The sequence below is a fragment of the Rhinoderma darwinii genome, chromosome 1, assembly GCF_050947455.1.
Source record: "Rhinoderma darwinii isolate aRhiDar2 chromosome 1, aRhiDar2.hap1, whole genome shotgun sequence".
In the NCBI taxonomy this organism is placed as follows: domain Eukaryota; kingdom Metazoa; phylum Chordata; class Amphibia; order Anura; family Rhinodermatidae; genus Rhinoderma; species Rhinoderma darwinii.
The window spans coordinates 153,733,088-153,756,015 of record NC_134687.1 but is presented as its reverse complement, the minus strand read 5'-3'; the positions used below and the strand labels follow the sequence as shown (position 1 = coordinate 153,756,015).

At 41.4% G+C, this 22,928-nt stretch overlaps 1 protein-coding gene across 3 annotated transcripts in view; it reads right to left on the bottom strand.

Annotated features, from left to right (window-relative positions):
• ANKRD50 (ankyrin repeat domain containing 50) overlaps nucleotides 1–22,928 on the bottom strand; it is a 50,746-nt gene that overhangs the window by 2,921 nt on the left and 24,897 nt on the right. For all 3 annotated transcript variants that reach the window (XM_075860475.1, XM_075860476.1, XM_075860477.1), the window contains exon 4: nucleotides 2,222–5,772. In XM_075860475.1, the coding sequence (XP_075716590.1) occupies nucleotides 2,225–5,772 (3,548 nt within the window). In that variant the 3' untranslated portion in view covers nucleotides 2,222–2,224. The remainder of the gene's footprint in view (nucleotides 1–2,221; nucleotides 5,773–22,928) is intronic.

The window sequence follows — 22,928 nt, the reverse complement described above, 5'->3', positions numbered from 1 at the left end:
TGAAAGCAATGTAGGAGATGAAATTTCTAAATTTCTATTTTTTTGCCGAAATTTATTTTTAATTAAAAAGAAATTCTGCAAAACAGGTTTTACCGGAGAAACGCAACTCAATATTTATTGTCCAGATTCTGCAGTTTAGAAATATCCAACATGTGGCCCTAGTGTGGTAATGGACTGAAAAACAGGCCTCAGAAGCAAAAAGGAGTATTTAGTGGATTTTGGGGGCCTCTATTTTTTAGAATATATTTTAGGCACCATGTCAGGTTTGAAGGAGGTCTTGTGGTGCCAAAACAGTGGAAACCCCCCCAAAAGTGACCAATACTTCACAATTAGTTTGCTTTATAGAACTCAGTGAAAGTAACTATGTTTATACTAGTACCTATGATGGAAGTCTGAATCTGGCCATACACACTACAAAAACGTTGTTCCAGCCCGCAGACTTTGGCAGGATGGGTCGACAATCTACTTTATATGGGGACAGACCAACTTTTCCTTGAGTGGGCAAATTGGATTTTAGCATACCTGATCCTTTTTTCCCGGGGACATAAGCCACTTCCAGAGGTGTCTGGCAGCAGCTCATCTCCATCTGAGCATGCATGATTTTGTTGGAAGACATAGCAGTCGGACTTTAGAAAATTTTCATCTGGCCTCATACCTATGCCAATATATGTGTGGAGAATATACTCTTATGAGCTAGAATACAGTCCTACCGCATAAGAGGGAACAGAGAAAAACATTTCTTTGTTGCCCCCTATGGCACCGCTCCCCATTTTAGGTGCTAAAATAGGTTGAACAAAACGCTGAGCGAATCTTCACAATGCCGGTGCAGAACCATATCTGGAGGCCTAAAGGAATCACTTGAAATTCAGAGAGTTAAGGTTATAATTACTATCAAAAGCAGATGATGAGCAATGCATTTTTAACTATTAAAAGCCAATAATATACAATTTAAGAATATTTTGTATACTTCTGTCCTATTGTATTAACCAGGAATATTATTTCCTATTTTTCTCAGGGAAAGACTTTTGAAACAAGAAGGGTTATAGTCAGCATCTGATTTAATGGAATCAGTGTACATGCCAAGTCTGTCCCATTTTTTATTTTATTTTACCAGGACTCTGTAGAGAAGCAGTGAAGCTAATAAAGATGTAATAAGCTAAGTTTTATTTTAAATTTAACCGAAAATTTTTATTTGTTGTCTGTGTAAAAGGAAAACACGAGTTAAAAAAAAAAAAAAAGTAAAAAAAAAAAAAAAAGTTACAAAATGTAGTTATTGATTAGGGAAACTTTTAGAAATTGTAGTTTAAAGTAAATGCAGAGGTTGCTAGATAGTGCGCTCAAGAGTTTGCACAGTTGCTTAGCAACAGGGAACGTCAAAGATCATCAATCTTTTAGGAAGACTAGCGCATACACCTTCTGTACTAGAGAAAAGCTTATGGAGTGTGTTGCTAAAGCGTTAACTGTATTTTTCAGCCAAATATGGCTCCTGGTGCCTAGCGCTGAAACAGGGTCGACTTATTATTTGAAAGGGGTTTTCCGGAACTTTGGACTTCTTGGGAAAGAACATTAAGGTTTGATCGGTTGGGGTCTGATACCTTAGACTCCATCGGTCAACAGAATGAAGGAGTTTACACAGGCACAGTTGTCCGTATGGGAAGCTGTGCCTCGCATGATAGCTCAGTCTGGTTCACCTGAATGGTCCGCGGCCCCTTTGTTCTGTTGATCGGCAGGGGTCCTGTGGGTGGACAAGGATAGGCCATAAATGTTTGATAAAAACCCCTTTGTATGTAGGAGGTTTTCTTTAAAAATATTTTTAACTAATAAATTTACCTAAAAAGCTGCCACTTTAGTAAAATAATGCACTTCTAAAGTTAGCCTGCATTTTGTATATAGACTAGTTCCAAGGAGAGAAACTATATCTCATTTACAAAAACTAACAAAAAAGGTGATCAGATTCTCTAAACTGCACTCCAGAAAACAGGGTACCTTTACATAAGGGACAGTAAGTGCGGCAGATATTTTAAATGCAGATTGGCCTCAATTGATTGCTGCATGCAGAACCATTACTGCCAAGTGTGAATATGCCCTAATAAGTGAAATCTGAATTGGGGTAACACCTGTACTTTGTCTGCACTACTTTTCATAAATGAGGGCCAAAGTTTTTTATATTTTCTTAAAATGCACAGAACCATAGGCAATCCAAAAAACCAAAAACAATTACCAATTATAGTGGTGTTTCCTTTTTGTAATTAAAGCTAGGGTCTGTTCCATCAATCTGAAGCTTTAGTGACTGGTTAAGGCCTAACTCAGTTTCTGTTGAAGGGTAGCCATCCAAAACTTCTTGATGCCCTCGACCTTGTACTGAACGTGGCACAGAAACTCTACCAAGGAAAACCTGGTTTCCTTGAAGGTGATAATTGGGGTTGGTCAGGATTCCATTTCTTTTCTTTTGTTCCGCACTTTGCTGTTGAATAAGAAACTGCTGTTGAGAACGACCGACCTCCTGCTGCACTGAGGTAATCTGAATTTTTGACGGGTCTTCAGGAATTTGATTTAGTGGTACATTCATACCAGTCACAGGACTTGGAACATGCACTCTTTTGTCAAACTGAGTCATTTCATATTCTAATACATTAGACTGGGAACAGCTGCTTTGCTTGCTTTTCTTTGACACAGAATTAGATTTATTTGAGGTTTCCGCCTTGCCCCCTTTACTTGGTTTTGTTGATTTTAAACTAGGCTTGACTTGGCTCCATTCAAATTCACTTGTGGGAGAATTATTCTGCCCTATAGAGTGAGTTGTTGAAGTAGGAGATACTATTGACTGTCTACTTCTACTTCGTGGAAGTGAATGTTGTTGAATCTGCTCTGTAAAAGAAAGGCAATGGAAACTATCAATAGGCACAGTTTGAGCAGTTGCTGTAGAAGAGGTTGTTCGAAGAGAAGAGTTTTTAGAACTTTTTAGGGAATTATTTGATAGAGAGGACTTGTGCCTGTCCACAGTGGAATCCGGCGATTCTGAAGGAGAACTAAAAGCATGAGATGGACCATTGCATAAGCCACGCATCGTAGGATGTACATCACCACCTCCAGTGCTGGATGAGCTATTTGATTTAATTGTTAAAGTCTGCACTTTTGTAGATGAAGGATTTAAGGCTTTTTGCTCCATTGTGTGAACAGGAGAAGGGTTGCAGCCATTGAGAGTCGATGCTCCATATTTTTCAAGAAGTTTAATTATTTGTGAATGTCCATTTTTAGATGCAACACGCATAGCGGTTCTTCCAAATTGATCTGCATGGTTGGGGTCAGCACCATGTTCTAACAAAACTTGTACAACATCAGTATGCCCTTCCTGGGCTGCAATGCAAAGTGCAGTGGCTCCTTGGTTACATGCATGATCAACAAGGGCACCATTCTCAATTAAAAGCTGAACAACTTTCATATGACCTTGCCAAGCAGCAGATTGTAAGGCAGAACGTTTTTCATTGTCTGATGAATTGACATTGGCTCTGAAGGATATGAGGGACTGAACCATCTCTAAATGTCCCTGCCAGCAGGAAACATGTAAGGCTGTCCTTCCTTCAGTATCGCTAGCTTCTACGTTTGCACTGTTCTCTAAAAAATACTCAGCCATTGTTAATTGATTTTCCAGTGCTAATATATAAAGTGTTGGCCTTCCATCAGCATCTTTGGCATTTATGTCTGCACCAAGACTAAGAAGTAATTCCCCTATGTCTCGATGTCCTTCTAGTGAAGCAACACGCAAAGCATTTTGCCCATCATATCCCTTTTGATCAACTGGAGATTTATTTTCTAAAAGAATTTGCACACAGTCATAATGACCTTCCTGCGCAGCCAATATTACAGGAATTCGACCATCATTGTCAATTTCATTTGTTCGAGCACCTTGTTCAATCAATGCTTCACATATCAATCTGTGGCCTTCAAACGCAGCCATATGTAGGGGAGTCCATCCACCGCCATCTCTATGGTTTTCATCTAGGCCTCTATCCAGGAGCGTCCTCACAACTTCAACGTTTCCTTGAGCGGAAGATATGCTAAGAACAGTTCTACCTTCACTATCAATGCTATCTACTGCAGCACCCCAAAAAAGTAGCGTGTTAACTACAGACGCATGCCCCATAGAGGCTGCTGCAAGAAGGGGTGTACGACCATTTTTGTCAGTATGATCAACATCGGCACCACCTTCCAAGAGTAAGTCAACAACATCTACGTGTCCTTCATAAGCAGCCACCAGTAGGGGAGTCATAAGATCTTTATCACAATGATCCACTTCTGCACCCCGTTCAATCAGGAGACTTACTACTGATGCATGACCCTTGCTTGCAGGAACACATAGTGCAGCTACTGATAAAGCAGTTCGCCCATCCACATCTTCATGGTCAACTTTTGCACCATGATTTAAAAGGTGCTCAACAATTTCTCGATGACCCATATATGCTGCAGCAATTAAAGCAGTTCTACCTTCATTGTCAGCCTTATTAACCTCGGCTCCATGCTGTAGCAAATTCAGTACAATATCTTCATGTCCCCCCCAGGATGCTGCTCTTAAAGCGGTTCGACTATCTGCATCTGCACAATCAACTTTTGCTCCAGCATATAAAAGCGCAGAAACAACTTCAGTGTGACCACCCCATGCAGCAGATCTTAAAGCCGTCCATCCATCATGATCACAATGGTTTATATTTGCACCACATCCAATTAAACAATTTACAACCTTTACATGTCCTTGTCGAGCAGCCAGAGTAAGTGCCGTTTGTCCATTGGCATCTTTTATTTCAAGATCAGATCCTCTTGAAACAAGTAAATTGACAACATCAAGATTACCACTATAAGCAGCATTTGCCAACAAAGTTCTTCCATTTGAGTCAGACTGATTCACAGATGCTCCGTTATCTAGGAGAGTGCGGATAGAATCTTCTCTTTCCAAGGCCTGCCTTACAATGCAACAAGTTCTGTCATCGTCGCTGTCAACATGTGCACCTGCCTTGACTAGCAATTGTAGCACCTCTTGCTCCTTTGGTATTACAGTACACAAAGAGTCTTTAACACATGTTCCATTCCAGATCATCCATAATGCCAATTCAGAGTTGGTTAACTGCAAGTTTGAATGTATGAGATGTAATCCAAACTGTTGAACCTCTACTGGGGTTAGTTCTTTTGCTCGACACGTGTAACTCATTGCAAGCATTCGATGTCCCTCCGCTGCATTACATAAGTATTTTTGAGTGCAGTGCTTGACATCAAGCAACCACTCTGCAAAACTGTAATGGAAGAGGATTTTAGCGTTTCCAAACCCATCTACAAGGACTTTAGATAGAACATCCAATTTCCGTTGAAAATCTTCCATGGTTAATAACATGTTTTTGGTCCAAACTGCATGGAAAAGTTCAGTGGTCGTTAAAGGCCTGCAAGCAGCCAGAATCACATTTAATATTGGTTGGACCTTTGCAAACTGTTTTCTTACAAATAGCCGCTGACAAAGCCAGAGGTATAAACCATTTAAAGTTCCAGGGATGTCGCGAATTTCACGAAGCATAATAAAATTCTCCACAACGCCATCTAATACACGTTCCAGGTAAAGAAAGCACCCACTGCTTTTAATGTGTAGTTGATTTAACATTTCTGCAGTTTCCTTAGTTAAATGTTGCCTTAAAGCTTCTTCTTGGTCTAAACGATGCAGAATATATTGCTGTACGTCTTTAACTATGTAGGCTTTTCGGAGATCATCCAGACTTAACTTTCTAAAACCTGCAATTGAAAAGAAAACAGGCTTACTTAAGCTTAGGAAGAAGCTCCACACAAGACATTTATCTAAAGCAATGTGCGATTATATATATTTGGCAATTACTGTTTGACTAGGAGGTGTGAACATTTGCTATTGGTGACAAACTCAAGAATTATAATATCAAGCCTTAATCCTGAAAAGGAAAAGTAGTTCCCATTTCAACAACATTCCACATAATTTAAGACAATAGAGCGGCCACCTCTGCACTTCCTATGTTTATTTATTATTTTAAATAAAATTCCTGAACTTGTAGATTGTTCTTCTGTGTGGAAAAAAAACACACAAAAATCCAGCTCATAAACCATTACGCAGAAGTATACACAATATTTAATGGTAATGAAAAGAACTTCAAATCAGTGTTTTGTTAATATTAACTAAAACCCAAAAAAAATTAAACACACACACACACACACACAAAATATATATTCAATACTTTTGTATTTAATTTGTTAAAAACAAACATTTTGTCTTATTCCCACACCAATCACAACTATACTCCTAAACTCAGAATAGATCTAGAAATAAATAAGGAAAAAAAAAAATACAAAAAGGAATGCACAAAAATATCCAATTTATTAGCCTGGAAAATAAATTAGCGAGCCATCTTAAAAAGGGTTTTTCCCCCACTAGGAACATTTATGACAAATCCACAGGATATGTCATAAATGTCAGATAGATGCAGGTCCCACCTATCTCTAGAACGGGGCCCACTAAACTCCGTTCTACCTCTGTGTTACGGCTGATTTCCGACCATGAGGGAGAAAACAGCGTAACTCGCTGAGCTACGCGGTTTCCGTAAGCCCCATTGAACTGAATGGTAGTTACAGAAATAGCATAGCTCGCATGCTACGCGGCTTCCGTAACTGCCATTCACTACTATGGGAGTTATGGAGTCAGCGTAGCTAAGCGAGTTACGCTGTTTCAGTAACTTCCAACCATGTAAATCGGGAAGTGGCCAGGAGTCAGCGCGAGCACAAAAAGGTAGAACAGGGTTTAGGGGACGCCGTTCTAGAGATAGGTGGGGGTCCCAGAGGTGAAACCCGCATCTATCGTTCATTTATGACATATCCTGTCGGTAGATCATAAATGTCCCTCGTGGGAAAACCCCTTTAAGTCTCCCCATTTTATAGTCTGAGGATGGACTTAAAGGAAACCAGCCACTAGATTTTAGGGCACTAAACCACCTGCATGTTGACATACTGCTAGGGCTTACCGTCCTAAACATGCCCCTCCCAGTACCGTCCTTTTTAACATTTTGTCTGACCAGAAGATAAAACACCGCGTGTGCTGTATGTAAATTACCAGAGAAGAGTCCTGAGAGGCGTCCAACAGCATCCTGCACATGCTCAGATGAAACCGAGGAGAGTACACCTGGACTCATGTCAGGACTCTTCTCCGGCAATTTATAACTTCTTTTTAGACAAAATGCTCAAATGGACAGTTTTGAGACGGGCAAGTTTAGGACGCTAAACCTCAGCGGGAAAAAGGACATGCTGAGGGTTTACTGCCCTAAAATCTGGTGACAGGTTCCCTTTAAGTTCACCGAGCACCTTTTCAAAACATTATTATTTCACATGCAGTATTCCCTGGAAGGAATGGAAACTTGATGCCACTCATAACACATAACATAACACATTGTGGATTGCAATATATTTTTTTTTAACTTTATGGCCCTTTAAAAACTTCAGGAATGCATCCCAGTGCCTGCAGCATTTTTTCCCATACGAATAGTTACATAAGTTGTGATCAGTTAGATGTTTTATTGATAGGCTTTCAGAATACTTTATACTTTGCTTTACTTTAAAGATACATTCACCTTATGTACGGTGCCTACAAAGAATCCACCGCCCTTGGACTTATTCATGTTTTATGGTGTAACAACATTGACTAACCGCAGATTTAATTAGAATTTTTTTTTTTAAATCAAAAGAAAGCTAGACTGACATCAATGTGAAAACAAAACTACAAAGTGATCTTTAGTTACAAACATGGAACACAAAGCAATCACCCCTCCTAAGTCAGTATTTATTGGGAAGCATCTCTGAACACAACAACCACCTCGAGTCCATGTGAATAGATCTGTATCAGTTTTGAACATGTGGACACTGCAGTTTTTCGCCATTAATCATTGCACTACTGTTTGGACTTGGTCACTTCAGGACATTAACATTGTTGTGTTTTAAAAGAATTTTCCAGTTTTGGAGCAAATAAAACGAAGCGCCGGGGCTAGACAGACTGTTGTTTTGTAGTGAGCGATTTAATCGCTGTCCATAGTGACACATTAAAGTAGGGCTATTTGTCTCACAAGAAAAAGTCGCTGTGACATCTCTGTCCACAGGAATGTATTGAATAGCTTGAAAATGTCTTCAATATCGCTCCAGTCAAGCGATTTGGTTTTGATCTTGATCGCTACATGCTGGGATTTCAGAGCTACACACTTGTCAGGAGAGATTTTGAAGAGATTTTCAAGCAAGTCACTGCATTCCTATGGACAATGATATCACAGCGATTTTTTTGTAGTGACATAAATATTCTGTGTGGAGCCCTAGTGCAATGCATTCCTACAAAAAAAACAATCTAGGTCTAGCCCCAGCCTAAGGCATACCTATATCTTTCAGGTGACTTGAGAATAGGCTGTTTTTCTCTTTTGTAGGCTCTATTTCGAATTGTCAGTTTCCCCTCAGCTCAGCTCCAGTGGGGTGAATAAACAAGCGGTTATGACGTCTGCCATACCAGAATAAGGAGAGAAGAGGAGGTCCCTGCTCTCCTGTTTCTATCTATCACACCGGAGCAGTGTAGCTGTGAATGCAGAATTGGGGTGAGCTATACCACTCACTAGAAGCTGCAGCAGCATCTCTGTATTTTTCTCTCACTCTGCTCCTCCCTCTCCTCAACATTGACCGCTATGTGCAGCTATAACCTAAATTCCTAGGTGAAGCTTAGATTCTATCGATGAATGCAGGGTGAGTAAACAGCCAAGAAAATAGGGGGGGGGGGGGATAGGTTAAGAAAGAGGCATTTTTCTGTAAAGATACATTACAAAGTTTCTTATATGCGTTCGTACTATGGATTTAAATAGTATAAGTACTCTAATGATCTACTTTGGGGCAGATTTACTAAAACTGTCGCTTCATTTGCCAATTTTAACCTCCTACTCCGCTATAGCAAGACATGACAGATTTATTAAAGGGGCTGTCCCAGTATTAAATGCTATTGAAATAATTTGTTTTGTAATTTACTTTAGGTTACAAAAATGCTCCTTTTGCGAGATATTCTCTTTACAACATTTTAGTCATGCTCCGTCATGTTCAAACTGTATAGTAATGTGCACTTCCTCCTACTTACGGCCTGTTCACTTCACCGTTCACTTTCAGTTTCCGGGGCTCCGTCGGAGGTTTCAGTCAGATGAACCCCGCAACGGAAAGTGAAACCACAGCTTCCGTTTCAGTCACCATTGATGTCAATGGTGACGGAAACATCGCTAATGGTTTTCATTCGTCACCATTCTGTCAGGTTTCCGTTTTAACGACGGAATCAACAGCGCAGTCGACTGAGCTATTGATTCCGTCGGAAAAACGGAAATCTGCCGGAATGGTGACGAACGGAAAACATTAGCAATGTTTCTGTCACCATTGACATCAATGGTGACGGAAACAGAATCTGTGGTTTCAGTTTCACTTTCCGTTGTGGGGTTCACCTGACGGAAACCTCCGACGGAACCCCGGAACAGAAAGTGAACGGTGATGTGAACAGGCCCTTAGCTGAATGAGGGAGGTCGCACATGCTCAGTTCCACTCTCCAACTGCCACTAGCTAATAGAAAATGCCTTCTCTGCTCGTCAGTAATGAAGACTCACACATTAAAGTAACACACAGGAGCAGTTTGCTTAGGTGAAAAGAGAGCCTACATACAGCAGTACTTACATACAGCGTTGAGCTCTCCCCTCTCCTACTCATCCTCTCAAGCTGTGTAAGCTGCAGGCTCTCCCTCTTCAGTTATGAAGGGCAGGGGCTCTCCCTCTAAAAAGACATGTAATGGGTGGCATTTGTAAAGCTTCCCGCAGAGAGGAGGCAGAGGCATTGAAACAGAACAATCTGACAATACAAGCTATGGCAGGGAGGGGGAAGAGATGCAGCAGAAAAGACATGCCCCCTAAGATGTCAGCCTGAATAAAACCTAGCAGAGAAATAAGAGCAATGAATTGGGAAATCTCTGGATCCATGTAAGATACAGGGCTTTTTTCATTAATTCTGGGAAAGCACCGTTAAAGAGGCTCTGGTTAACAGTCATGGCCGGATGCCATCCATACACCGCTCCTCCCCTCCGGGTCCCCTCATGCTCCCTCTGCATGTTGCGGCTTCTACAAGGTCAAGATGCTGAGCAGTGTCACATATAACATCCTGAAACTGCCCGGCATCAGTACATTGTATGAGCCGCAGCATGCAGAGGGAGCCTGAGCAGACCTGAAGAGCGGTGAGGTGAGCAAACTTTTTCTATATTTTTTTAATTGTCCAAAGGGGAAGGGGTGGAGGAAGATACGAGGCCCAACAAGGGCCACTACTTTGCTACGCTATAATTTACGCCAGTAATGGTATTGGAGTTCCATTCCCATTCAAGTGAATGGGACCGAGCTACAGAGAACTGCAGTCCCAGGCTGTGCCTGGTAAACTGTGAAGAAGCCGCTGCGTTTGTCGCTGTGGCCCCTTCACTTAGTTGTCTGGCTGGTCACGGCTTCCCCCAGCAAGATTGCTGTGGCGCAGCAGCTCCATACGTAAAGCAGTTGTCTATGTGTTATGAGACAAGGTAAAACGCGATGTCATAGTGACATGTCAAAAGTTTTGATTGGTGGGGGTCCGAGCACTGAGACCCCACCAATCGCTAAAACGAAGCGGCAGAAGTGCTCGTGTGAGCGCTCAGCCGCTTAGTTTCTGTTCAGCATTTTCCGGAAATCAACGTATCGGAATACGGGCTCCATAGAAAATCTATGAGCCCATACTCCGATACATCGGCTGAGATCGCACACAAGCATTTCTGCCTCTTCGTTTTAGCGATTGGTGGGGGTCTCAGTGCTCGGCCCCCACTAATCAAAACTTCAGATGTCACTGACATGTCAGAAGTTTGTTGAACATTTAGTTACCCTTTCACTGGGCTGTCTGAACCCTTTGCATTTTCAATTTTTGTTGTTGTGAACATGTCTTAAGTGCTTGCCAATGCAAGATACCATAAATAGGAATGCATATTCCTTATGCATCTACAACAGTGGTCTACAATATGTGACTCCACAGCTGCCATTGCATGCAGAGACATGTGGATTGAAAACAGCTGGAAAGACAGTTTGGAGGTCACGGATGTAAATGTACAAAGTCAACCCATAAATATTAGTAGGCTACGGCATGATGAGGATTTTTACTCCTCCATTTATAGTCAATGGAATTTGCAGCATATACGCAGCTTAGTGTCTAAAGTATGACAATTACGGTATACTAAAGGCCACAATAAAGCCTAATTACACCCAAATTCAATTCACCGCATGTAATGCTCATACGTGTCCAGAAAGTTGTAATAAGGAGACTTCAATAACAGGATCCTCACACTGTAGAGCAGCTTTAACTATCCCTGTAGAAATGATATGAAGGGAACAAAACCTGCCTATATACACAACCTGTCCATACACAAGCCAATTCACCCCAATCTGACCAGCAATATTTGGAGATGTTGGTTATTATAATAAATGTAAATTACTTTCCCATGTTAAATTATTCATTTGTGTGTACTGTAGCACATTGCATTTTCTAGTACAATAGGGGATTAAAACTACTTTTGAGCATTTAAAACAGTACCTATCATAAAGTAACAGTCACTACTTAGGCAGCTGCAGATATACCTCCATATTCAGGGTCTTTATCCTTCTCTGCTGGTCCCACAAACAAGCCTAGACAGAGAGACTGCAGCTGCCTCCCCCTCCTCCCCTCGCTCAGCTTTAGTGTCTCACTCCTGCAGGTTCACCCTTCCCTCTATCTAGTATTTAACAGTTTTACACTAGACAGATTTTTTTAAGACATTTCTAAACACTTACAAAGGTTTGTGTGTAGAAAGGAAGGGGGATGGTATGGACACCATATATTACTCATTTATAATTAAAGGTGTTTCCAACAATTTTTTATCACCTCTCCACTGACTGATAGCAAAACATTGATCTCTCGTTCTCGAGGTCGCTTAGGTTCTTAGCAGTCAGACCCACACATTTACCCTCTATCCTGTGGATAGGTGATAAATTATTTTCGTGGGTTAAACCCTTTAAAGATAGATTATTACGTATTCAGTTATGAAATAATGTATGAAAGCATTCTGCCATCAACCTCTGCCAACTTTGAACATATGTGTTTTTGGACAAAGGTTATAAAGTGGTTACACCAGTTTAGCAGCCCAGGATTGTGGTTACTATAAAAGTTCCATACCATTACTCCACGCAAAAATGAAGACTGAGGTAGCTGCTGATGGAGACCCAATGTTATTCGCCTCCTGTTTTCATATAAACTTTGTGCTATTTCTGTAATGTGGACTACCATCTTCTACCCGGTAACAGTGACAGGAAGTTCATAGGGGAAAACCACCGGCCACCATTAGAATAGCTTTAGTTTGCTACCTAAAAGTTGCAATTCTGCACTTGCATTTGCTTCTACAACTTACAGGCAAAAACAAGAAGCTGCTTGTGGGCTTCCTATGGCTCACCGGTCAGTATTATAGCCTTAACATTAGCTGCGTCCAAACTCCTAAAACAGCAGCTAAAAGCCATGCAGGAATGGAAAGAACTGGAATCATTTACATTGTTCAGGCCTCACAGAGATCTCATTGGTTGAGACAAATACCTAGTGATGCTTAGACACCAAAAAATAATGTTAGAATCTCTGGCAGCCACATCAAAGACACTACGGACAATTTACTGTTGTTGAATGTCACCATATACATCAGTCACTAGAAATTCTTATCCTCTAATAAAATTGTGGTGTGTGTGCGCATTGTAAGGTTTTAGTTGTCCTTCATAGTTTAAAATGAAGGTTGTATCCCCAACTCCACTAGATGTTCCATAAATGTCTAATAGATGCAGGTCTCATACCCATCTCTAGAACGGAGGTCACCCGACCCCCATCCTGCCTAAATTGAGAGTGCCGCTGCATCTAGGCAGAGATGGCTGCGCTTGTGCACAGCTCTCTCCATTTATTTCTGTGGATCAGAATAAATAAACAGAGCAGAGAGCCGTTAAATCTCCCTGCGCTCAGCTACCAGAGGTAGAGGGCTGGGGGCATCCCTGCTCTAACGGGTGAGATCGATATCAGTATCGATCTCACCCGTTTAACCCCTCAGATGCGGCGCTCAATAGCGAGCACCGCATCGGAGTTGTTTTGGAGAGAGGGGGGAGCTCCCTCTCTCCCCCACCGACACCCGGCGATAAGACCTGAAGTAAATGCCTGCTAGATCATGCCAGAGGCACGGTCTAGAAGATGCCTGTCCGTTTTAAACGTATTGCAGTGTATTATAAAAGCGATCGGACGAGCGCATATTAAAGTCCCCTAGTAGGACTAGTAAAAAAGTAAAACATTTTTTTTTATAAAAGTTAATTAAAAAAAATTTGAAAAAAAATTAAAACCCACTTTTTCCCCTTACAAAATGCTTTACTATTAAAAAAAACGAAATAAAGTAAAAAAGTTACACATATTTTTAAAGTAGTAAAATATATATATATATAAATTTGATATCACCGTAATCGTATTGAGCCACAGAATAAAGTTAAGTTGTTGTTTTTACCACACGGTGAAAGACGTAAAACACATAAATGGAGGAATCGCATTTTTTTCTAATTTCAGCCCGCAAATAAAATTTTTTCAGCTTCGTTCCCAGTACATTATATGGTATTTTAAGAGCTACAAATAGAAACTACAACTCCTCCCGCAAAATATAAGCCCTCACAGCACTCTATTAACGGAAAATTAAAACAGTTATAGCTTTTGGAAAGTGGGAAGTGAAAAACGAAAATGGAAAAAATAAATAAAAAAATGCCATTGTCCAAATGTGTTCTTTGAATTTTGTGTGTTCAAAAGGACGGCCCTTCCTGTAAATGACATGCAATTTTAAACACGTGATTCGCAATATCAAAATGATTATGTACTTATCCCATACAATTTTGAGCAAGATATCATATTGCACAACATTGCATACCATAAGTCAGATCGCATTACAAAACATTGCATAAGGCAAGTCACTGTGAAGTAATACAGATCGCGTTACAAAACGCTGTATAAGGTAAGTCACCGGAGAGTAAGGGTATGTGCACACACACTAATTACGTCCGTATTTGACGGTCGCATTTCGGCCGCAAGTCCCGGACCGAACACAGTGCAGGGAGCCGGGCTCCTAGCATCATACTTATGTACGATGCTAGGAGTCCCTGCCTCTCTGCAGGACAACTGTCCCATACTGTAATCATGTTTTCAGTACGGGAGAGTTGTCCTGCAGCGAGGCAGGGACTCCTAGCATCGTACATAACTATGATGCTAGGAGCCCGGCTCCTTGCACTGTGTTCGGTCCGGTACTTGCGGCCGAAATATGTCCGTCAATTACGGACGTAATTAGTGTGTGTGCACATACCCTAATACAGATCGCGTTACAAAACACTGTATAAGGTAAGTCACCGTGGAGTGATACAGATCACGTTACAAAACACTGTATAAGGTAAGTCACCGTGGAGTGATACAGATCGCGTTACAAAACATTGCATAAGGTAAGTCACCGTGGAGTAATACAATCGCGTTACAAAACATTGCATAAGGTAAGTCACCGTGGATAAGCTAAGGCCTCATTCACACGGCAGGGTTTCCCGTCCGGGTGCCGGCCGTTCATAAATCGGCCGGCACCCGGCTGCATTAGGAATGATAGACCCCTAATGGGGCTATTCACACGACCGATTTTTTGACGGCCGGAAAATCCGGCCGTCAAAAAATAGGACATGCTCTATCTTTGCCCGGACACCCGGCCGCCCGGCTCCCATAGAAGTCTATGGGGCCGGGTATTACACGGCCATCACCGGAATGTGTTCCGAGTGATGGCCGGGTTTCCCGGCGCTTGCGCTCTATCTCCTCCTCCTCACAGCGCAGAGTGCATGTGAGGAGGAGGAGTTGATGCCATTCTGACGAATGGCATCGCTGCACACTGTGTTGCAGGGCCGGGGTGTACAGCAGGTGGAGGGAGCGCTGCGCTGGCTCCCTTCCCCTGCTTGTTAAAAGCACCCTGGCTCGGCGACACCTTAGATGGCGCCGCTAGTAGCAGCAGCTGCTGCGGCTGCTACTACTGCAGCGACGCCACTATAGCAGAGCGGGGAGGTATCTCCCCGCTCTGCTATGTGCTAGCCGCACTTTAGCTCCTTGAAGGAGCGGAATCCCCGTGTGTTCGGGGATTCCGCTCCTGGACAGAGCGCTTGATGTCTCTGTCCATATCTGGGCAGTGACATCAGGGGAAACTCCTGAAGCGGAATCCCCGAACACATGGGGATTCCCCTTCAGGAGCTGCCGCTGATGTCACTGTCCGGATCTGCCCGGCCCGGCACGGATGCATAACTTTATGCAAACCGGCCGGGCAGAATGGCCGATTTTACCGGCCGGCACTCGGGCTCGGACCCGACCCGGTCGTGTGAATCCCGCCTAAGTCGCCTTCAGTGATAAAAAAATTTAGTTCAGGTGCCATAGAAGCATGCACCATAGAAACCTTTTCAGATGTAGAACCTAACCCCATCCTTTATTCTATCCAAAAAGAAAATAGTGGTTATAACCTCAAGTGCACCAAATGTTACATCTGATCTGGGGGACATAGCACCTATACCTTACACACAAGTGCCACCATGTAGTTATTAGTCACTATTACACCCATGTGCAGTCAAATAGTCAATCCAGCATAGTAAGTGACAGACACATACAAATATGCCAGCCACAGTGTCTTCAGAATCTCATCTCCACCATGGTCCTTGGTGCATCTAACAGGATGAGCAGCCAATCAGCAGCTTCTTGAATGTTAAGATCTCTTCTTGTGCCAATCCACGCAGTGAGTGAACGGTATTGGAGTAGGAAGGATCAGAGATTTATTTCCCTTTTTGGTCAGTGACAAGAATCCAAGACACTTGTGTGGCATACAGAGGAGCTACATAAAAACAGTGTGTATGTATCATCTGGAAAAGGAAATATGAACCGTTCGTATCTAGGGTAGAATGTGTGTGAGTGAGTATATATATATATATATATATGCATATATATATGCATATATATATGCAGTTCAGTTCTGGGCTCCAGTTCATAGAAAGGATGCCCTGGAGTTGGAAAAAATACAAAGAAGAGCAACGAAGCTAATAAGGGGCATGGAGAATCTAAGTTATGAGGAAAGATTAAAAGAATTAAACCTATTTAGCCTTGAAAAAAGACGACTAAGGGGGGACATGATTAACTTATATAAATATATTAATGGCACATACAAAAAATATGGTGAAATCCTGTTCCTTGTAAAACCCCCTCAAAAAACAAGGGGGCACTCCCTCCGTCTGGAGAAAAAAAGGTTCAACCTGCAGAGGCGACAAGGCTTCTATACTGTGAGAACTGTGAATCTATGGAATAGCCTACCGCAGGAGCTGGTCACAGCAGGGACAGTAGATGGCTTTAAAAAAGGGTTAGATAATTTCCTAGAACAAAAAAATATCAGCTCCTATGTGTAGAAATTTTTCCCTTCCCTTTTCCCTTCCCTTGGTTGAACTTGATGGACATGTGTCTTTTTTCAGCCGTACTATGTAACTACGTAACTACGTAACTATGTAACTATATATATCATCTGGAAAACCAAATATGAACCGTTAGTAATACCCAATATGGGGGGAAAAAAAATGGAAACTGTTAGAACAGTAGCCAAAGTTGGGTACCAAGAAACTTACATAAAAGGGAACAGGAAGTGCAGCCATATTCCTTCTCAGCAACTATTGAACATGCCGACAGAACGACAGTTTCCGAGAAGATTATTTACTTATATGTTAAATTTTTAAATTTTACGTAGAAATACTCAAATACTTTCTTATGTACTTTAATAATTTTCAGTTGTAGAGAGGGGGACATGTGAGTCCTATAGTATGTATACAAAGAATGATGTAATGCAAAAGCACATTCATTCCCCAATGCTTAAATTCCACAGTATGCAACATAATCTTCCATAGGATCAAACAGTTGGTCTCTTATATCCCCTTAGTGACCACTAATACGCCTTTTTACGTGATTCACTAATGGGCTTTAGGCTAGGCTGACGCCTTTTCACGTCAGCCTAGTCTAAGTCCTGCACGGGTCTCCCGTGCAGGCAGGAGCCGGGGCTGATGACAGCTGAGCTCCTGCTCCAACGCCCGCGATCGAAGTTTACTTCGATCGCGGCCGTTTAACCCATTTTTTCCCATAAAAAGTGGTTAGTAAAAGTGTAAAAAAAAAAAAAAGTACACATATATGGTATCGCCGCGACCGTAATGACTCCATTAATAAAGTTAATATGTAATTTAAACCGCAAAGTGAACACCGTAAAAAAAAAAAACCGGAAAAATCTATGGCGAAATTGCAATTTTTTTCCATTGCCCCCCAAAAAAGTCATAATAAAAATGAATCAATAAGTCCCATGTACCCCAAAACAGTACCATTCAAAACTACGTCTCGTCCCGCAGAAAACAAGCCCAAAAAATCACTACATTGATGGAAAAATAAAAAAATTACGGCTCTTGGAAAGCGATGATGCAAAAACAAATAATTTTAGTTCAAAAGTGTTTTTATTGTGCAAAAGTCGTAAAACATAAAAAAACCTCTACATATGTGGTATCGCCGTAATCGTACCGACCCATAGAATAAAGGTAACATGTTATTTACGTCGCATAGTGAACGGCGTCAATTTAAAAACGCATAGAACAATGGCGGAATTTCAGTTTTTTTTTTATAATCCCCCCCAAATAGGTTAATAAAAGTTAATATAAAAATTATATGTACCCAAAAATGGTGCCATTAAAAAGTACAACTAATCCCGCAAAAAACAAGTCCTCATACAGCTATGTAGACGAAAAAATAAAAACGTTATAGCTCTTTGAATGCGACTATAGAAAAACGAATAAAATAGCTTGGTCATTAAGGCCTAAAATGGGCTGGTCACTAAGGGGTTATAGAAACGTCTTCCATAACAGCCCACTCTGAAACCCAAAAGGACATATCAGACAATGCACACACTACATAGGTTAATAAGTAAATGTCTTATCACAGACATGGAGAACATAACTAGACTTAACTGTCACACCTGGCCTCAAAAGAGCATAGGTAAGTATTTTTCCAAGAGAATATGAAGAAACAGAAAAGACTTGCGCCTGGTACAACACCTGCTTCCTATACAACTCCTCACTGTTACCAAGACAACATTCATAAAACCCAAAATTGTCCATATGACTAACTAGTATGGTATTAACCACAGAAAAACCTTCTAGACAATCCGGTTGGATTACATTTTTAAGTAGTTCAAAAATAAACATGAAAAAAAAAAAAAAATAGAAAATGCAGGCGCTCTGAATATTTAGAAACATCCTTAGTCACCAATATATCCATCTTAAATAAAGAGGATCTGTCAGGTTTTTATTTAAACCACATACCTCCCCTTATTCCGGTCGTCCTTTCGATTGCAGCGCTGCAAGTTTAATTTTTTTTTGGCCCTTCCGTTGTCCCACTACAGCCCCTGCTCTGCTTTGCGCCGAATATGCTAAATTTGAGTAAAAGCAGGGCTAACTCGGCAATTGCCCAGTGCTCCCAACCTCTTCGTGCCATAACATTTATGGGCCCCCCTCATGGTCGATGGCAGCGCTAGCAAAGTAGGGGGTGGAGCACCCTATACTAGTTAGTGACAGCCACATTTAATTTGATCTGCATCCACAGGACAGAGATACAATTAAGTACTATAGGCTGCAGGCCACGTCAGGCCTGCAGCCTATAAGGCGCTGGGAAGAATGTCTGCACACGCCGGCAGGGTGACGTCACTGCATCATGCTGGACTGCACAAGGGTCCTGCCCGGAAGCGGTGTAGCGCTCCGTCCATCGCGGGAACGGGGCTAGGTAAGTACAATTTTTTTTTGGGGGCTGTGTGTCACTATATACAAGGGGGTGCTGTGTGGCACTAAATACAAGGTGGAGGACTGTGTTGTGCTATATACAGGGGGCATTATTACTGTGGGGGCACGGTTAATGAGGGGGAACTTATTGTGTTGAGCACTGAGGGATCATTATTACCATCTGGGGCACCGTGGATTACGAGTTTGTTTTAGGGGTATAGGTGTGGAGGGTGCTGGAAAAGCAAGAAACCAACATGTCTGTGTGTCAAATTCTGCAGAGACGAGTTGTGGCTGTAAAAAGTTGTCAAAGTGGTCTGGGCCGGAAGGAGAAAAAGAAAAAAAGGGAAAGTGAAGGACTCTAATCAGAGAACACATCACCTGTGAGTTACTGTATATAAATGTGCTGTAATCACTTATATCGTCTGCAGGACTCCAATGTATAACTAGCATCTACACTATATGATCACTATATGGTGGTAATATTGGTCTTTGTATAGTGGTTTTTATTCAGTAACAGTATAGGGGTATTATTCAGTCACTATGTGGTTATGGTGTGGAGGTATTATTCAGTAACAGTATGGGGGTATTATTCAGTCACTATGTGGTTATGGTGTAGAGGTATTATTCAGTAACAGTATGGGGTATTATTCAGTCACTATGTGGTTATTCAGTAACAGTATGGTGGTATTATTCAGTCACTATGTGGTTATGGTATGGTGGTATTATTCAGTAACAGTATGGGGGTATTATTCAGTCACTATGTGGTTATGGTGTGGAGGTAACAGTATGGGGGTATCATTCGGTCACTATGTGGTTATGGTGTGGCAGTATTATTCAGTAATAGTGTGGGGGTACTATTCAGTCACTATGGGGTTATGGTGTGGAGGTGGTATTCAGTAACAGTATGGAGGTATTATTCAGTCACTATGTGGTTATGATGTGGCGGTATTATTCAGTAACAGTATGGGGGTATTATTCAGTCACTATGTGGTTGCGGTGTGGCGGTATTATTCAGTAACAGTATGGGGGTATTATTCAGTCACTATGTGGTTGTGGTGTGGCGGTATTATTCAGTAGCAGTATGGGGGTATTATTCAGTCACTATGTGGTTGCGGTGTGGCGGTATTATTCAGTAACAGTATGGAGATATTATTCAGTCACTATGTGGTTATGGTGTGGAGGTATTATTCAGTAACAGTATGGGGGTATTATTCAGTCACTATGTGGTTATGGTGTAGAGGTATTATTCAGTAACAGTATGGGGGTATTATTCAGTCACTATGTGGTTATGGTGTGGTGGTATTATTCAGTAACAGTATGGGGGTATTATTCAGTCACTATGTGGTGGTATTATTCAGTATCAATATGGGGGTATTATTCAGTCACTATGTGGTTATGGTGTAGAGGTATTATTCAGTAACAGTATGGGGGTATTATTCAGTCACTATGTGGTTATGGTGTGGTGGTATTATTCAGTAACAGTATGGGGGTATTATTCAGTCACTATGTGGTGGTATTATTCAGTATCAATATGGGGGTATTATTCAGTCACTATATGGTTATGGTGTGGCGGTATTATTCAGTGACAGTATGGGGGTATTATTCAGTCACTATGTGGTTATGGTGTGGTGGTATTATTCAGTATCAATATGGGGGTATTATTCAGTCACTATATGGTTATGGTGTGGCGGTATTATTCAGTGACAGTATGGGGGTATTATTCAGTCACTATGTGGTTGTGGTGTGGCAGTATTATTCAGTAACAGTATGGGAGTATTATTCAGTCACTATGTGGTTATGGTGTGGTGGTATTATTCAGTAACAGTATGGGGGGTATTATTCAGTCACTATGTGGTTGTGGTGTGGCAGTATTATTCAGTAACAGTATGGGAGTATTATTCAGTCACTATGTGGTTATGGTGTGGTGGTATTATTCAGTGACAGTATGGGGGTATTATTCAGTCACTATATGGTTATGGTGTGGTGGTATTATTCAGTATCAATATGGGGGTATTATTCAGTCACTATATGGTTATGGTGTGGCGGTATTATTCAGTAACTGTATTGTGGTATTATTCAGTCACTATGTGGTTATGGTGTGGCAGTATTATTCAGTAACAGTATGGGAGTATTATTCAGTCACTATGTGGTTATGGTGTGGTGGTATTATTCAGTGACAGTATGGGGGTATTATTCAGTCACTATGTGGTTATGGTGTGGTGGTATTATTCAGTAACAGTATGGGGGTATTATTCCGTCACTGGTTATGGTGTGGAGGTATTATTCAGTAACAGTATGGGGTATTTTATTATTTAACACCTACTGTGACCTTTGGTGCAGAAGATCAATATGCGCTGGACGATTACCCCTTTAAGAGTTATCCAATGCCAAGTTAACAGCTGTTTCTCATTAGGACAGAGCCTTTTGTCTAAGCTTTCTTGGAACAAGCAGGACATTAATCATTAGAAGCATTCCATTTCAACTAACCCTTTCCTCTACATTTCTTGGAATTCTAAACAGCAGCTCATCCTGTATCCAATGCGACAAACTGATCCACAAACACTTAGTGCCTACCTCACAGCATCCGTCTTTCTTTGAAAAATATCCATTACTGCCAATAGGGCTGTTCAGTAGACTAAACGCAATTAGAATGGACAGATCCAACTTGTGAATAACCATACTGCATAGTCAAGATCTAACTTCTGGGGAGAGCAACCAATTAGTTAGGACTTGATACCAAGTGTAATGTAATGCAGAGGCTTCCTTGCTCTTCTTGGCTACTCAAAGAAAAAAAAAGAAGATTTTTACATATCAAAAGAGCCAAGAGTTTTAGCTTTATTCACTAAAAACCTTGATCTAGATTAAAGGGTATTCCCAGAATCTATAATTATCACCCATCCACAGGATAGATGATAATTGTCTGATTGCTGGCGGCCCCACCGATCGTAAGAATGGAGGTCCCGAACCACCTGTTCTTCCTCACTGCTCAACCGCTGTTGAAAGTCTATGGGAATGACAGAAACAGCCAAATAGAGCGCTCTGCTGTTTCGTCAATTCTATAGACATTGAATGAAGCAGCGGGCGCATGCTCAACTGCCAGTCCATTCGGGGGTGCAGTGAGTAGCATCTGGGATTTCGGGACCCCTGTTCTCGGGATCAGTGGGGGTCCCAGCGAACAGACAATTATCACCTCTCCTGTGAATAAATTATAATTATCGATTCTGGGACGACCCCTTTAAAAATCGGAAGGTTATGGCTGCTGAAAGGTAGAGGCGCAAAAACGGAAACATTTAGCTGGTCATTAAAGACACTGTCACCACATTATAGGTGGCCTATATTGTACATGATGTGATCGGCGCTGTAATGTAGATTACAGCAGTTTTTTATTTAGAAAAACGATCATTTTTGACGGAGTTATGACCTATTTTAGCTTTATGCTAATGAGTTTATTAATGGACAACTGGGCGTGTTTTACTTTTTGTCTATTTACTGTCAAGACACTTCAGTAACGTTAATGTGTGAGTATGTGACTGCACTTAGTGAACAACGCAGGATCACTATGTGCAGAGTAAATGAATGGAGAGAAGTGTATGACGCTGATTGATCACTGATTGGTCAGCGTCATACACTCCTCTGTACAACGCCCACTTGGTCAAAAGTAAAAACATGCCCAGTTGTCTATTAAGTAATTAGCATAAAGCTAAAATAGGTCATAACTTGGTGAAAATAGATCGTTTTTCGAAATAAAAACCACTGCTGTAATCTACATGTAGTGACAGAACCTCTTTAAAACACCGGCGGCGCTACGAGAGCGTCCCTGGAGTCAAGGAAACACAGAGCTACAGTGGTTGCAGAGGGACAAAAGGGTAGAAAATGCAAAGTGGATCAATAGGTGTACGAACGCATGCAAAACGAGGAGATTATCATCGTATTCTGGTAAGTAGGACTTTGGTGGCTAATCCCTGTCAGTTT